At 41.0% G+C, this 17,295-nt stretch overlaps 2 protein-coding genes across 4 annotated transcripts in view; one reads left to right on the top strand and one right to left on the bottom strand.

Annotated features, from left to right (window-relative positions):
- LOC115377426 (breast cancer type 1 susceptibility protein homolog) overlaps positions 1–10,194 on the bottom strand; it is a 33,639-nt gene extending 23,445 nt beyond the window's left edge. The window contains exons 1-11 of the mRNA XM_030077135.1: positions 10,130–10,194; positions 7,187–7,274; positions 7,007–7,060; positions 6,782–6,862; positions 6,580–6,668; positions 6,451–6,487; positions 6,167–6,279; positions 2,920–5,850; positions 2,517–2,590; positions 1,112–1,256; positions 745–802 (exon numbers count right to left, since the gene is read on the bottom strand). Coding sequence (XP_029932995.1) covers positions 745–802; positions 1,112–1,256; positions 2,517–2,590; positions 2,920–5,850; positions 6,167–6,279; positions 6,451–6,487; positions 6,580–6,668; positions 6,782–6,862; positions 7,007–7,060; positions 7,187–7,260 — 3,656 coding nt within the window. The 5' untranslated portion in view covers positions 7,261–7,274; positions 10,130–10,194. The remainder of the gene's footprint in view (positions 1–744; positions 803–1,111; positions 1,257–2,516; positions 2,591–2,919; positions 5,851–6,166; positions 6,280–6,450; positions 6,488–6,579; positions 6,669–6,781; positions 6,863–7,006; positions 7,061–7,186; positions 7,275–10,129) is intronic.
- A 1,026-nt stretch (positions 10,195–11,220) lies between these two features.
- On the top strand, positions 11,221–17,269 carry becn1 (beclin 1, autophagy related). 3 transcript variants are annotated; one of them, XM_030077142.1, is made up of 12 exons: positions 11,221–11,426; positions 11,596–11,728; positions 11,829–11,893; positions 12,496–12,554; positions 12,775–12,865; positions 13,091–13,227; positions 13,347–13,541; positions 13,681–13,827; positions 13,977–14,126; positions 14,618–14,678; positions 14,792–14,934; positions 16,225–17,269. In XM_030077142.1, exons 2-12 carry the CDS (start codon positions 11,602–11,604, stop codon positions 16,394–16,396), a joined length of 1,347 nt encoding a protein of 448 aa, XP_029933002.1. In that variant the 5' UTR covers positions 11,221–11,426; positions 11,596–11,601; the 3' UTR covers positions 16,397–17,269. The 3 variants fall into 3 exon arrangements, with proteins under 3 accessions (XP_029933002.1, XP_029933001.1, XP_029933003.1); XM_030077141.1 differs by having other exon boundaries at positions 11,221–11,386; XM_030077143.1 differs by having other exon boundaries at positions 11,222–11,363.
- The last annotated feature ends 26 nt before the right edge of the window (positions 17,270–17,295 follow it).

Below are 17,295 nucleotides of genomic sequence, written 5' to 3' on the forward strand. Positions count from 1 at the left end.
ATAGCTTCATTTAAAATGTATTAACAATGTATACAGTCCACTGAGGAAAGGGAGAAATACAACGACCTGAATAATCTATCATTTCGTTAGGTCTGTTAATAGATACCAGGGTTTGACAGGATTGTCCAATGGCTTGGGGTCATAAAATCAGAACTCGGACCAGCTGATGGGTAAGTAACTGGTGCGGGTGGCACGTTACTTTGTTGGCACTGACAATTACCACAAACACACAATTGGTACCCCTGACATGCTCTGGCAGAAGCAAGCCTGTGTGTTGGCATATCCAGCAGCTGATGAATGTATTGGCAGATGAATGAACGGAGAAAACTGTCAGCCTCATGCATTTCCCCTCAGGCTTTTTTTTTCATTACTGCTGATTACATTTATATAAAAAAAGCTTCTATCAGCTGGTTATGATAACTCATTTAAAATGTGGTGTGTAAGAGCCAGTATAAACGCTGGATTTTTGCAGAGTTGCTTAATTTTTTTTTTTTTTTTTAAATCATACATTCCAAATTTATACACGATCAAGAATTTATTTACTTTTCCTTTGGTGTTTAATCTCAGCATATTAAAAACCGCCAAAAGCATGCATTTTATAGTAATGAACATTAAAAAAGACAGCTCCCATACGTTATTGGGCTAGTGAAAACTTATTACAGATAATTAGATCTCTGACCTATTGGCAGGAATGAAAAGGAGTTCTTAATATTGAAGCGTGTTCGCAGCCAAGATCTTAATTACCTGTCTGAACTGGGGTTTGCGCTCTGCTCACATGGAAGGGGTGTGTGGTTGCTATGACCTAGAAAGACAAAACAATCATAAAATTCATGTCATCTCTTAATACTTGCAGTTGACAGAGGGAACAAAGCTGATCAACGGCTTTAATTCAACTATAGTGACATTATACCTTTAATTTTGGGTCACAAATATATGTAATATTGTTTTTCTATGCGTGAAACAGGTAGAAAATCAAGTGCGTTCACCCTGGCTGCATATCAAAGGTGTGTACTGCCAAAACTCTCATATGACAATATCCTGTTTTAGTGTGGTGACAGCCTGACAACTGATACAAGGATAAACAAATCCCTAATGTCACTGCCGTTTGTACCTGTGGATTTGTTGCTTTGCTGTTTCACTGGGATTTCTGCGGGGACTTTGACGGCGGGATCACTCTCCTTCTCCTGAAGCACCTCTGACACCAGAGCCATCAATTTCTCCAGCCTAACCAGCTCCTCCTTCATCGCTATCTTTTGCTGGAAAAAAAAAAAAAGAAGAAAACAAAACACAGAAAAACACAACAGTGTATAATTACAAATGAGCTGAACAGTTTGATAGAATACAGGGGTGGAATTAAATGAAAATGACTGCCACAATGACACATTAACTACACAAAATAGAGAGAGACACTGTTGGTGTCTTGCGCTGATACGGGAAAACAATAACAAACGTCCATCAACAAGGAGGGATCCGCACTCCATCTCCATGTCAGTCATTAATGGATGGGAGGAATTATCTGCCACACATCAGATGTTGAGGAGAATATATGGCAGAAAGCATGCGGGAGCGAGTGAGTGAGAAGGTAAACACATATATCTAAAATATATACAGTAGGAGAGTTGAGGGAGTGAGTGAGAATGCTAGAAAAACTCATATCAGTGCCTTAATTTGGAGTTGATTTGAAATAAATCTCTCTATGTCCCATGGTAGTCATGGCCCTACAGATGTGTTGGGGATTTGGGCTCATTACTCACTAGCAGTGACTAAACATTCAGTCAGAGTCACAGAAAGTAACCACTGGTGCAAAGACTATGTTTGTGTCTGTGTGTGTGTGTATATATGTTACACGGCTTTGCCAAATTGATAAATAGTCCGACTCCCATCCGTGGAGTTTACAGCACAAGTGAATTGATTATACATCAACCGCAGCTACATTAACTCCAGCATTTGTGTACACACACACAAAGATACACGAGCACCACAGTACAACCAACGCTCTGTATGCTCAGCTGTGTGTAAACCTGGGCCCTTTGCAAACCCTACAGCGTTAAAGCCTAACTCCCAGTCAAATACAGTAGACAGATAAAAGTGAGAATACTGGAAGATGGATGGTGTAGCAAACAAGAATCATCTCCTAGGCGGCATTTCCTCCAACGTAAATGAAATGCAATTTAGAAAGCTGCTGAGGGGGACATTTTTTACTGAGCTGGGTAGTCTGTCATCCAAGAACTGACAGCTTGGTTGGGAAAAATGCAGTGGCTGCCCTCTATAGGGCATGATGTGACAATGCATCTTTGAATTACACAGCAAACAAATAATGCTGAACAAGCAAAGAGCTAGATTTACAATTTGTAATCTTCGACATGATGGAAAATCTATTTGCTTTGACAAGGACCAAGGCTAGTTCAGTGGAGTCTTCACAAACTGAATTAGATGGGATTTTTTAAAACCCTGGGCAGACTGCAATAACAATGAATAAAACAACAGAAAATCCTTCAGAATATGATCATTTTTACCTGCGTAACAAGGACTTCATTTGAAAATTGTGATGATTCCATGGAAACCTCAGTGCCATTTGCTGGGACCTCACCTGCAAAGCATGTGAGATAATTCAATAGCTTTGAATCTGAACACTTACATCCAAAGTAATGGACATATTTCATATCCCCAATACAGATCTGCATTTCCAAAAGGAGGGAATACCGCATGCACCTCCGTTTGTAGTTGAGCACCTACAAAACAGATTTACTGCTTTGCTTAATGGCATCACGGTAGTGTTCGGGGACAGGGTAAAGCATTTAACTGGCCCAAATCGGGTCCATACTCCTCCTGCTTCAGAGAATGGGCTGCTTCCTTTGAACAAATCCCCTAAAAGTGAAACCTTACAAAACAAATTTAATTAAATCAAAATCAACTTACATTCATCTGGTGTGCCAAACAAGTCCACAGATCCTTGGCTGGAATCAACACAGTCCGGGCTGGGGCACGCAGGTGGATGGCTCATCTGCTCATCAGCTTTAACACATGCACCATCACTATTATCGGCTTTGTTCAAGTCTCCCTGATCCTGAGCATGGCCATCAGGCAAACATGAAGACTCCTTCTCCACTGCAGATGGAGCAGTGGTTCTGAAAATCTGTGCTAAGGTAGGCAGGTCCTCTTCCGCTATACTGTCGTCTGACTCAGATGAGGACTCTAGCTTTTGACACCTTTTTCTCTTCCTTGTTCTGGTCTTGATGGGGGAACAGGCACTGAGTTCACCGCTTCCTTGGGTACTTGCCATCGTTTTGTGCACTTCTGATATGAGGCCATCAGGAGTTAAGGACGATTCCGTGTTGACTACATGTTTAACTGTGTTCTCTGTACAAGGTTTTTCAGTGACAGCACCATTGTCAAGTGAAATACTGTCTCTTATGTCAATCTGATTCATTTCTCCGATTTCCTTCGTGGTACAGACTGGCTGATTCTCAGTGATTTGAGAATGCTTTGAAGACAAAGGGGTCCCATTTAGCAAATCCTCCCCAGACAAGCCAAAGAGTCTGAAGTGCAGTCCAGAATTGTTTTTTGAAATATGGAGACCTTCAGTTTGACTTTTTGCCACTTCATTAGGACTCAGACCACTACTAACAGTACTCCTGGAGAGAGAGACCACAGCACTTTCCTGAGTTGACACAGCAGTATCGTGGATTGAGCCTTCCACTGCCACTTGATCTGATTTGGCCACTGTTTTCTTCTGCCCTATTTCAGGGTTAAGTCTTGGCTTGTGTGCATTATGGATGGGCGAGTTAGAAGGAGAAATCACATCATTACAGGATGAATTTTCAATTTCTCCTTTATCTTCCTGGTGGGTGATGGAAGACTCCTTTTCATTTATGAATGTCTGATTTGTCACAGATTTTGTTCCAGGACCAGCGTGACAGTTTTCCCCTGGTGTAGCACTCTGCAGATTTTCTTTGTCTAAACCAAGATGGCTTCTTTTCGCATTTGGACCACCAAGATGGAAAGACTTCCTTTTTGTGGCTTTGAAACTCTTAAGCAATTGCTCTGTGTCTAGCTCGCTGTCGTTCTTGTCCTCCTCTTGTTCCATTTCAACAAATTTTTCCTCACAAGCTGAGCTCTCCAACTGATCTTTTATGAGCAGAGTATTGTTTGAAGATGGCTTAATTGCACCAACACTTTCAAAAGCTGGATCTACCACAGTTGCTTCAGGTGGACTTCTGGTACTTGGGACCATTGGCACAAAACAAGCAGCACTAGCTTCAGACGGACTTGCAGTATTTGGGACTTCAACAACAGATTCTTCAGCAGAGGCAAGTGCTTCTGTTCTCAAATGCATTGATGCACTTGTGCTAGACTCCATTTTCTCAATTCCTCCTATATCCTCATCACAAATACATCCATTTCTCTTAGCCAATGTTGCCTTCTGTCCATTTTCATGTGAAGTCATATCATCTGATGTACTAGCTGACGCTTCTTCAGATGGTTTCACCATGTTGCTGCCATTGCCAGATACCTGGGCCTTTGTGTTTTTTGGTGCACATGCTTTCTTGTGACTTGCCTGGACTTCCTCAGTAAAGAACTTAAGTCTTCTACTTCTCCTGGTGCTCCTCATGACTGTAGTTTCTGGGTCTTCACTACTAGGGTAATTCTCGATATGAATCTGTACGTCTTCTGAACCAGGTCTAGGCTTAAGTATCTCAACTGGACTATGTCCTTCATCTTGAACACCAACAAGAACAAGGGGCTTAGGCACTCTAGCAGATTTGCTCTTGTCCAGCTTAGCCTTTTTACCTTTCTTCTTGCCCATTTTCTTTTTCTCAGCACCTTCCAACTTTGTCTCAGCCTGTTTTTGCAAATCACTATCAAGATGCTGCAAAATGTTTTGTATCCCTTTGTTTGAATTTCTTTCAGGTTGATGTAGCTCAATATCAGATACAGCACTGTCAGCTTCATCTTTGTTATTATTGTCAGTCTCTCGCAATTTATTCAGTTCTTCCCCCAAATTCTCTGTGCTATTTATGCAATCATTTAAGTCCATCGGCATCTGTTCTGTATCTTTTGAAATGTCAGTATTATTTGCTTGTTCCTCATTTTGTGGCTGTTCATCCAAGCCCCTTTCATTTTTATCTTCAGAGTAGGGTTTCTTGACAAAATCAGCAGGGGTGAGATTGTTTTTGCTGCTTTTTCTCCTGGAAATTTCAGGAGTCTGTGTTGCTTCAAATGGTGAGAGTTGTGGTGGGTCCACAAAAACTACTGGCTGTGCAGAGATAGCCCTGTTCCTCCTCTGCTCTCGCTTGTAGACAGTCCCGAACACCTGGTCTTCAAGGGCTTTAGCGCTTGTCCTCTGTCTTGTAAGATTCACATCACTTTTGTCCCGGTTGATTTTTATTGTGGATGAGGAAGAAGAGCTACATGAAAGACAGTCAGGGTATTCTGTGTCTGAAGTGTCTTCAGTGTTTTTTTCTAATTCAAAATTTTCTTCAGTTGGTGGAACTTTCATGAGCCACTCAGAGACTTTCTCTACACTTTTCTTCTGTCTCTGTTGAAGAATCTTATCACGCTCTGAATCCTTCTTTTTATTTTTCCTTTTAGATTGTCTTAAAGGTTGGTGTTGCTCTTCATCTGGAATTAATACTGGATCAGGTGATGGATTGTCAAATTGTGTAATTTTCTTTTTGCCTCCAACAACCTCTGACATTTCTGTATCTATTGATTCCACCATATTACAAACAACAGGGCTGTGCATTTTATTTTCTGAGGCTGGTGGGGCATCTCCAAGACCACTATCCAGGCCCTCGTTAGAAGGGAATGACTCTTTAAGACCCATGAGCTTTGCAAATCCATGCAGGGCTAAGGAGAAAACCAGGAGGGAATAACAAATAATTAATCTTTTATAATGGAACACACTGTCCAAATTAAATCAGAAATATGTAGTCACTAAATGAACAAAACATTAATTTGCTCACATATAGTATATAAGACAATGGCAATAATATAACCAATATGAACTAATGCAACCAATTACTTAACATACTTCAAGTGTACATATGTTTAAAAAAGCCATTTTAAATAAAGGTCTATCTGGCTTTAGATTTGATGTGGGGAAAAAAACACACAACTGGGCATGGTTTTACATACAATACTATGCCAAACCTTAAGATTTTACCTGCTATAGTTGAGGAGGGAGACCTTGAAAGATCATCATGGTCAGCACCTTCACTGTTTCCAAGGCCATTGCCAGATGTATCTCCAGATGATGCAACTTTTGCCTCTGTGCCACTGGGTGGAGGAAAAGGCACAAGATTACCAATCTGTTTACTTACTTACTTAGCTACTTTACTTAGTTTAAGACCATAACTGAATAGGCTGAGTGCAAAAATAAGCATCTGGGTGGTTTTAAAGACCTTGAATGGTTTAAATGATTCTAGTTAAATGATAAATGTTTCTTACATTGGGGGTCTTCTTTGCTGGGACAATCCAGTAAAGTCTGAAAAATAAATGTAATGTTATTAAGTAGGTGATAAAGTCAATTCTGTAGCATCAGTTTTGCGTTCTCAGAAGTCATTAATGTGGGCTTACAATTTGTGCAAGTGTCAAACTCATAGGCTTGAATCATATCCTGCAATCCTGCTACAAGCCTTTGAAACCCAGGGCTCTCCTGCAAACTCCTGTGAAAGTGAGAAACCACACAACTGTTTTACCATCATGATCCAAGAATTAAAACTATACAATCAGTGATTTCATAAAATGCTCCGCTTCCAGTTTGTTCATCATGCCCAACCTTTTAGTAATCTTGGTCTTGCAAACCGGACAGTTTGCCTCTTTTTGTTTTGCGCTGTCCAAAAGCTTTGTCATACAAAGTCTTGTGAAAGAGAAGAAAAAATATCCAATTTGGATGAGTACATGTACAATACACTACAATACAATGCAATATAAACAATATTAAATTCTAAATTTCTTTGACAAAACAAATCAGTGAGGTAACATCAGATATCTGGTTACTTACTTGCAAAACTGATGGTCACATTTTGTAGATACAGGTGTTATCATTAAATCCAGACTATATGTGAAAGAAAGCATAAAATAGTGTACAAAGCATGACAGCATGCCTTAAAAGACAATGACTTCATCTTGACATTCATCACAAATTTTTAACATATCTATTCTTGTTCTGAATGACACTCACCATATGGGACACTGCAGAGTCTCCCAGAGCACCGCAATCCCCCTTTTGACATCTGCAGCTTTTGGGGTTTTCATGGTCTCTTCAGAAGCTAAACATGAAAATGAGAGGCTGTCACCAAAATGTTGCCTTCACAGTCTGCTATCAAGAACAGGCAAACTATGTGGTGTACAGTTTACTAACACCACCTATTTTCTTTGTTGTTATGTTGACACCCTTGGACTTTGGTGTATGCACTGTGCTAAAAGATGATAAAAGACATAGCACAACAGTGACTCAACCTATTGTATAACCACTTAACAAAGGCTTTTATGTTTGCTATTATGAAACATACAGAAACATGCACTATCTTACATCCGGGACAAAGTGGTGCCAAGTGTGTCTCAAGTGTCTTTGCTAGTTCCCAATGGCGCAGGTATCGTGTTCCTGTCCAGCACCTACATTGTCTACACAGAAAATGCACTTGTGTCCATCTGAGCGCCTATGGGCGTGTTGGTCTTAAAAAGAGGTGTGGTTATACACATTGTTGGTGCATTGCTATCTCTGGGCAGCTGAATGCAATTGCACGACTGACCAACAAAAGCAAGAAAAACCAAAGCAAGAAAGCTGAGCCCCAATGGTGGTGACAATATATTTAAAAAAAAAAAAAAAAAAAAACAAGGAACAAGGAACTAGAAGACAAAGGTAACTAAATTCTACAATACTAAACTAGATTGGCACAACCTTAGTTTTATGAGAGCGAGAGTTCGTACTAACGCCGTTTGCTGTCTCCAGGCAGCATCAACTGGATAAAGCTATAGCCCTCTCCAAACAACCAAGATTGAATTTAGCCTTGGAAGGCTGTGACTGGGCGCAGCAGAACATATATCTTCACAGATTGTACAACAACCTCTGGCACTAGGAATTCAGCTCTTGACTGGGTGTCAGAGAGGCCTGACTGAACAAACTCTTTTTCTCATTCATAAAAAATCAGGGTTGAAGCACAATCTTAACATTTTACTTCATTTTGAACTTGAGTTGTATTCTCCCAACCCTTGTTGACACTACACGTTAGGACTGCTGGAGACATGTGCAAGCCTGAAAGCCGTACATCTCTACTCCTTAACACCTATCACTGATTGAATCGGCATGATACAGCCAGGTCAGTAAATAATGCAAATTACCTTTATAGCTTACTATAATATGTATTATGCAAATTATCAAGGCTATTAAACCTCACAAAGATGTGTGGGGTGACCCAGAGGCAGCAGCACACACATCCTCCACTGTGATGCCTTGTAACAATGCCCAGGAAGTAGCCACATCCCTAGCAGAGTGTGCCCTCTGACCGTCTGGAGGTGTCTGCATTGTCAAAGTGAGCCAAGGTGATAGCCTCCACTATCCAATTTGACAGCTAGAGAGTGGTTTGGAGTGAGTGGCCTTGCATGAACCACCAAACATGGCTGCCTGGTGGCTTGCCATCTATCCCAACATGGCCAGCTAGGATGGCAGCCGAGTAGACCTTGAGTGTAGAGGGTGAATGGCTCTTTTGTTGTTGACTCTGGAGGAAACACAGAATAACACTGATACTGCAGTGAAATGAGTCATCGCCCCGTTCTGCACGCCAGCACTCAAATACTTGCCATTTGAATGAGTCAAGAGTCCGGGTGAAGGAGGATCTGGTATTTTGATTATCTCTACAACCTCAACAGGTAAACCTTTGCCTAAGAAGCACTCCACTTCAGGTCAGCAAACCATATTTGAGTTGGCCAGTTTGGGGACTTAGAATGAACCCCTCCCTGACAACTGATCTATACAATCCTTGCGGTGTTGTATGACCATATCAGAATGTGTCTCCCCTCTACCCGATCTGTGAATGGTTCAAGGCCAGCCAGACTGTCTCCAGCTGCAGATCACTGATGTGCTGGTTCTTGTGACCATCCCCCTGACCGCTTGGCCCTCACAGACCCCTCCCCACACAGAGTGTATTTGGACCTATCCGAACACCCGACTCACTGGCTGATAAACCAGCGCAGTAGAGGCCTAATATTGAGCAGACACAAAGCAACTATGGCTGATGCTGCTGCCATGAGACCATAAAATGTCATACTCTGGTTGTGAGTCTCTGAAACATCACCTGCATCACTGTGGTGATTTTCACTAGAAACCCCAAACTGTGGAGGTGCTTGACCTGATGGTCAGCGTATAAAGACGCAACAACTAATTTATGCCTATAACTATTTAAATACCTGTTACAGTCTATAGGCTTTTTTGCTGTTATTTCAACAAACTCACAAATGTCTGCATTCAAATACTCTTATTTTAATAATCTAGTCCTTATAACTACTCTAAAAAATAGAATTATCTAAAAGTGATGATGCATTTGTATTCATTTAATGCATTTTATGATCCTCAATTTTTAGATGTGTTTTGATGAGCTGTACAACAGATTTGTGGACTTGTGTTGAAATAAGTGCTCTCAACCAAACCTAAGAAATCAGTAGGTGCTGATACATTAATAGTAGAGCCGGATACGAACAAAAATAAGAGGAAGTGTGTTGTGTGTTTGCATATCGCTTCCTGACACCTGTGGTGTTAATATTAGTGTGTGTTCACAGTATATGTGTGAGAAGCATAATGTAATGCGATCAACGTTATGAAAAACAAACAACAACAGCCACAAGCAACATCTGTCTGTCAGAACAAACAACTTAGTGTGTGCTACCGGCAGAAAATGATCATGAGCTAACTCTGCGCAGGTTAGGTAACTTGTTTTGGTTATACAACTGAGTTAGCACAAATAGCTGGTACTGAGACAATCGACGCGAACACAGAGACAGACAAGAGCAAAATTAACACGTAACTCAAACAGCACATCCCGGGTTTTTAAATGTCTGTGGCTAAAGAGTAAGAAAATACGTGTTTATTAAGTTAGTAATGTTATACTAGTTCTTGACCACAGCTCACCTTTTCATAAACAAGTCTCGTCTGCTTCAGTTTTCCCGCAACTGCCTCTTCTTCTGCGGCTTCTGCTCTAACGTTATGGCGCATTGCCGCCACCTACTGGTCTGGAGGGAGAACCTCGATCTGCAAGTATTAACAAATTTATTTTCTTTTTATTAAGTTTGACCCAAACATTTCTGCCTATCACGAGCCAATCGAGAATAACCTCCATAACATGATTTCATTACATAATAACATCTCCAGCCGAACAGCTGGTCCAGTTAAAGTGTAGTTAAATGGCCTCTGTTGTATTTCTACCTATGGGCTGCCTCACGGTGTGTGCCTACCTTGTGTTTGATTCTCACAGCTCACAACTTCACCCCTGACCGATGTTTAAATATCAAAAATACAATTCATCAGTTCCTTCTGAGAAAATAATATGTGCTCTCAAAATTAGAGTAGAGAATAAATTTGAACACTGCTACTACTACGACTACCACTAATACTACTACAACTTCTATAACAACAACTACTACTACTACTACTACTACTACTACTACTAAAACTACTAATAATAATAATAATAATAATAACAACAACAACAACAACAACAATAATAATAATAACAACAACAACAACGACAACAACGACAACAACAACAACAACAACAATAATAATAATAATAATAATACAGATATATCAACGTTATTACTGTTAAGATTATTACTATAGAGTTCTATAGATAAAAGATAAAAGAAACTGATTGAACCTGAATGAATCAGGGACTCGTTAGTCGCTTGAAATTAAAAACCTGTTTGTTATCTTTATTAACAACACATTAAAAAATGCAAATATTTCAGACATGTGCTCAACATAATATTGTCCAAAAAACTGGAGAATAAATAAAAAAAAAAAAAAAAAAAAAAAAAAATCTAATAACAATAAAACTATAATATTGGGGAAAATTAGATTCCATTAATATGAAATCAATGTCGAAGAAAAAATACAACACATAATATATTCCTCTTTAAATAGATTAATGTATTAAAAACGTATGGTTTCTCATGTCAAACGCTAATGCTGACGTCACATCCGCCGTAAACAACAATAAGGAAATGGATAAGGAAGTCCCGCGGTCCAAAATGCAAAAGTCACATCGAGCAGACTGGCGGTGAATTAGTGTTGTTCTGTTTTTATTTTTTTTCTTTATTTTTTCCCACAGGTCACCACTGACACCCACTCGCTGTCACTCCTCCAGGTTAACACTGACTCTGCTTCATGGTTAGTTTCGTCTAACCAGTCGGAAAGCGAGACAACTAAGGTTAGCTAGCCGCTAGCTACGAAGCAAACTGGCTAACATTAAACGCCTCGCCAGTTTAGGACACAGAGAGACTGCAGCCTCTAAATAAACCATTAACCTCTCCGCCACAGTGATCAAGTTCAAGTCGTTTGTTTACAACGTGCTTTTTGTTGTGTTTGTTTGCCGGCAGCTAACGATGGAGGGCTCCAAGTCCTCCAGCACCACCATGCAGGTCAGCTTCGTGTGTCAGCGCTGCAGCCAGCCGCTCAAGCTGGACACCTCCTTCAATGTGCTCGACCGGGTCACCATACACGAACTCATCGGTACGGTGTCTGCCTGTGTGAAACTCTGTGATGACGATGATGATGATGGTGGTGTTTAAAATGTTTTCCACAGCAGCCTTTTCCTCTCTCTTCTCTCCAGCTCCGTTGGTCACAGTGACGCCCAGCAAGCAGACAGACAGCAATGAGGGAGAGACTGCACCAGAGGTAGGCAGCAATATTTAGTTTTCCAAGTCGCTGGGAAGCATGTGTCAGAACTCAAGAGCAGAGGACAGCACAGCTTCCTGATAGAGCTACTTTTAGGAGGTAAAACATCTGTATCATAAAGCTACGTGCACCCAGATGTACAGCAGGATAACAGGCTGATCATGGGGAACAGTGGTGTCCAGTCTAGCTTCTTAATTAAATAACTTAACTCTGCAGTATTTTAAGTATAGCCACCAGGCAGGTGCAAATAGGTAGGGTTTATGGCTTGATATTTCCAAATCATTCTTCATAGGAAAAGCATTGATCTCCCACATTATTGCATATTCTCTTAGGTTGTGTTTCACTGGCTATCATTATGCTTTTCCATCTACTCTACTTTCCCATAAAATATTGCTTTGAGTTTGCATTTGTATTAGGTGAACACTACGCTTGTCTGTATAGGGTGCAATCCTAATTATGCAGTTTTTTTGAATATTTTGGCCACCAGGGTAACAACTTACCTTGCTCTCATTTTTAAGATAAGATCTCAAAATCATTTTAGGATTAAACATGATGTACAGCACGGCAGCGTCTGAATTTCATGTTGTTGTTGTTTTTTAAAGGAGACCTTTGTTGAAACCAAGCAAGATGGAGTGGCAAGGAAATACATCCCTCCTGCACGGTCAGCACTAGATTATGAAAGCTTTTCATTTTGAAACCCTTAATAACATTTTATTGAAAAAATAGTGCTTTAAGTTACAAGAAAAACACCACAAAATCTTACCGCAACATGAGAGATTGTGTTGCTCTGTCAAGTGCAGTTTGCAACTCATTGTAACTGGCAGGTGAAGTGGGAAACTGCAAAAGTGATTGAACTGTTGAATCTTGCCCTTTTCTAACAGGATGATGTCAACGGAGAGCGCCAACAGCTTCACCCTGATTGGAGAAGCATCTGATGGAGGCACCATGGAGAATCTGAGTCGCAGGCTGAAGGTGAGGTCTGCTTTCATTAAACTGAATAATTTAAATTGAATTACACCAGCTTACCCCGACCGGGTTATTTTATGACCAGTGCAGCAGATATTTACGGGATTACCAAAGCGGCTTGGGCTATTAAAGTTATGGTTACAGGCTATCTGATGACATAACTTGTCGACTAACATGTGCACAAGTTCACCGGACACCCAAATGTCTCCTGTCTGATCCTGTGTGTCCCAGGTGACCAGTGACCTGTTTGACATCATGTCAGGCCAGACAGATGTGGACCACCCACTGTGTGAAGAATGTACTGACACCCTGCTGGACCACCTGGACACGCAGCTCAATATCACTGAGAATGAATGCCAGAATTACAAGTGAGCTGGTGCACATCAAAACGTCTAGGCTACTTAACTGTCTAAGGTTTCAGTCAGGATGGGGGATATGCTTTTGGGGTTCACTGCTGATTCTGATTCTGTGTTTCTGTTTTCCCTAGGCAGTGCCTGGAGCTGCTGTCCCACCTGCAGGTGGAGGAGGAGGAGAGCCTACTGGCAGAGCTGCAGCAGCTTAAAGAGGAGGAGGAGGCTCTGGTCCAGGAGCTGGAGACAGTGGAGGAGCAGAGGGCTGCTGTGGCTCAGGATCTGGCCCAAGGCAGGAGCCACTCCCAGCAGCTGGACACTGAGGAGCTGCAGTGAGTGGACTGAGGGAGGGAGGGGTGAAGGGGAGGATAAACAGGCAACTGTGGTGATGTTTTGGGTGAAACAGCCCTTAACATCCACCTCCCTCTCCACATTTCTGTTCATGTATTTGTCTAAATGTGTGACTGGCAGGTACCAGAAGGAGTACAGTGAGTTTAAACGGCAGCAGCTAGAGCTGGATGATGAACTGAAGAGTGTTGACAACCAGATGCGTTACTGCCAGATTCAGCTGGACCGCCTGAAAAAGACCAACGTCTTCAATGCCACCTTCCACATCTGGTAAACACCCACTGCTTAACATCCAGTGTATATGCTATACATTTAGTCATTCAAGATAGGACAGTGGATTAAGATTGTAACACCCAACACGGATCTGGGACAAAAATCAGTCTGCCTTTTGACCGAGTGTATGACTGAATTGTTTGCAGGCACAGCGGTCAGTTTGGTACCATCAACAACTTCCGTCTGGGTCGGCTGCCAAGCGTCCCTGTTGAATGGAACGAGATCAACGCAGCCTGGGGACAGACGGTGCTGCTGCTGCATGCTCTCGCCAACAAGATGGGCCTGCGCTTCCAGAGGTTCAGTGTACACACACACATGCACGGCTTCAACTTGTGTGCATTTCTGAACATGTATATTATAAAACAGCTTTCATGTTTTGTTTTTTTTAAAGCTGGTTGATTGACTCCATTAAGTTTAAAACATATTTAAGTTGAATCTGTTGTCAAGAATGTTGATTAATTTAAAAATACCAAACAAATCTAATTGAACTTACATGCTCTCTGTTTCTCACCTATAGGTATACACTTCCTGTTCAATTGGAATTTTTAAATTAAACTGCTTTTATTTACTCTTAGTTATTCATTTTAATTGTGCCCTCTTATTTATTTATTTTTTTTCTGTTTGTTTTGTCTTGAGGCGATATTTAAAGTTAATTATTTTCTTGCACAGATTGACTGCTTCTCTCCTTATCACTGTTATATTGTATTAGTTTTTTCTGCATTTTCTCTATTTCATCACTATGCAAGTCAACCTAAAATTTAATTCAACTGCTTTCACCTGTCTGCAGATATCGGCTTGTCCCATATGGAAACCACTCTTACCTAGAGTCACTGACTGATAAATCTAAGGTAATACACACATTTTGTTTTCCGCTCAATAGAAAGCACAGCTGCTTCATTACTATTATTCCTCCTCCCGTGCTCTAATTCTGTCCTCCTCTCCCTTTGTCCTCTTTGTCCAGGAGCTACCACTCTACTGTTCAGGCGGCCTGAGGTTCTTCTGGGACAATAAATTTGACCACGCCATGGTGGCCTTTCTGGACTGTGTCCAGCAGTTCAAGGAGGAGGTGGAGAAGGGAGACACAGGCTTCTGCCTTCCATACAGGTCCGTTACCTGACAACCAGCACAATGCACTTACATCCCATTCAGCTTCCTGTTTGTCTTGGGCTCATTTCTCACTCCTTGTGTTCACTCACTGGGACATCTTTGCAGGAAATGAATATGGAGCCATCAAAAATGTAATACTCAGTGGTGGTGTGATGTAAAACCTAAACCATCAGCTCTGTTTCAGTGCTCTGCCTTGTCACATACAGTCAACACAATGATTTGACTGTTGCAAATGAGATACATTTTGAAAAACAGTCACTCATTGAACGATTATTTAAAGAACGGCCTCTAATGTTTAAGGAACATTTATCAACAGGCTGGAAGTAAAGTAACTAGGGCCTACGCAGAACCCAGGCTTTTCTGTTGGGATGGGGTGGGTGTGTTCAATAGAATTAGCCCCACAATACATTTAACAGGCTCAATAGTCAGTTCTTCATCCCAAGACCATCCCAGTTTGTAGTTAGCTTTTATCTGACGTAAGTGTATTAACTTCAACGACACTGACACTGAATCCACACTAAATGGGTGTAACAAGTTTAACTCAGCTGATCATTTTCGTTCAACATCAGGCTGAATAGGTTAAAGGGACAGCTGATCCTGCTGGCCTGAAACTTTTGGAGAATGTCAAAGTGAAGTTGAGAGAAGCTGTTCTACTCAACAATCTGAACTCATGGTGTTCTGACTCATTTTAATGTATTAGAGATAAATAGTGTAATGTTTATTGAGCTATCAGCATAAGGAAGCACCACCATGCATGTTGAAGTAGTGGTTTGGGCGACCATATGATGCCAGAGCAGCTTTTATGCATGGATTTGTCAGCTGTGTTTAATCCAGGACTGCAAAACCTTTCTTCCATGGAAAATAATCCTATAATCTCCACAATCCTTTAAAGTTCAGTCACAGATTTCCACCATTAGAAGATTACCATTTTTAAATCACAACTATGAAACTAATTAAGTGTAAGACTTGACTCTAAATCAAGAGTAATGTTTACAGGGTCAAAAAGTAAAATTTAAGAGATGTCTTCATATGTAACAGCAAGTTGGAGAGCTTGTTGTTCAGCCTTTACAGAGATTTACGCTCTCCATGTACCTTTTGTTTGTTGTATTTATTATTAAAGACTTCTTAAGTAATATCCAATAAAACTGGCTTTGAGAAAGGCCACTCTGACTGCTGAAACTGAATCCAAACAACCTTGTAGCATTCATGTACTATAAGATGAAATTGTTGGACCAGTTGGCCCTATGTGAGAGATTTGACTGGTGTTTTAATTATCCCATCTGACAGGATGGATGTGGAGAAGGGGAAGATTGAGGACACAGGTGGCAGCGGTGGCTCCTACTCCATCAAGACTCAGTTCAACTCTGAGGAGCAGTGGACCAAGGCACTTAAGTTCATGCTCACCAACCTCAAGTGGGGACTGGCCTGGGTCTCCTCACAGTTCTACAATCGACAGTGACGATGCTGAGGGGTGTCAAGCCTTTCCCTCAAGTCATACGGCCCTCTGGTGACTGGGCTTAGCGTTAAGAATTCACATTTGGATACTTGGCCAAAGAAAGGAATGGATATGTCTGCAACATTTTGCCAATCTTTCCAGATGGGTGCAGAAAGGCACAGAACAATGTCTGGATCTTGCATCTGGATTGTATGTGTTGTTTCGTGCTCCATAAAATGGTCATGATGTGACTGCCTGTACTGTGCTGCTAAGTGGAGATCAGAATATCTTGGCCCATATTGTAGGAAAGACAAAGACAGGCACAGGCTTTAGTCATGCCCCTTTGTGTGCTCTGGAAGTGTGTGAGAAAATATGACTACGTTTGTCTCATGTAATTTCTTTTTCTTGTCATTTGTCAATAACTTGAAGTCCCACATACCATTCACAGCATTATATACCTTTACCGTTAACCTTTGTCTGGTGTTTCCTGTGAAAAGCTGAACATATAGTATATCTGTTTCACACTTTGAATGAATCCTGCTCAAACACAGTGCTACTTTCTGCAGACTTTGAGGTATCCAAAAGCTGCTGTTGCAGCTTACCACCGTAAATAAGTGTGGTTCTCTGTCCACAGTGAAAAAAATGACAAAGGATTTTGTGAATGTACCCAGTTGTTCACTTTACCATGTAAGCTACTTGAGTGTGATGTGATATTAACATCAAGGGAGGACTGTTGGTAGAATAGCATTGTTTGGTGTTCCAAGAGGAGTATGCCATTGCATTTCAGTAACTGTGTATGCAGTTCACATTTGCCGGTAAAAGAAAAAAAAAAAATCTTACATTTGACAGCAACTATTGTAATGTTGCATGATTTACAATAAATGAGATTTTCTCTCATCATTTGCATACAGATTTTTGGAAAC

Source organism: Myripristis murdjan, chromosome 19, assembly GCF_902150065.1.
Source record: "Myripristis murdjan chromosome 19, fMyrMur1.1, whole genome shotgun sequence".
Lineage (NCBI taxonomy): Eukaryota > Metazoa > Chordata > Actinopteri > Holocentriformes > Holocentridae > Myripristis > Myripristis murdjan.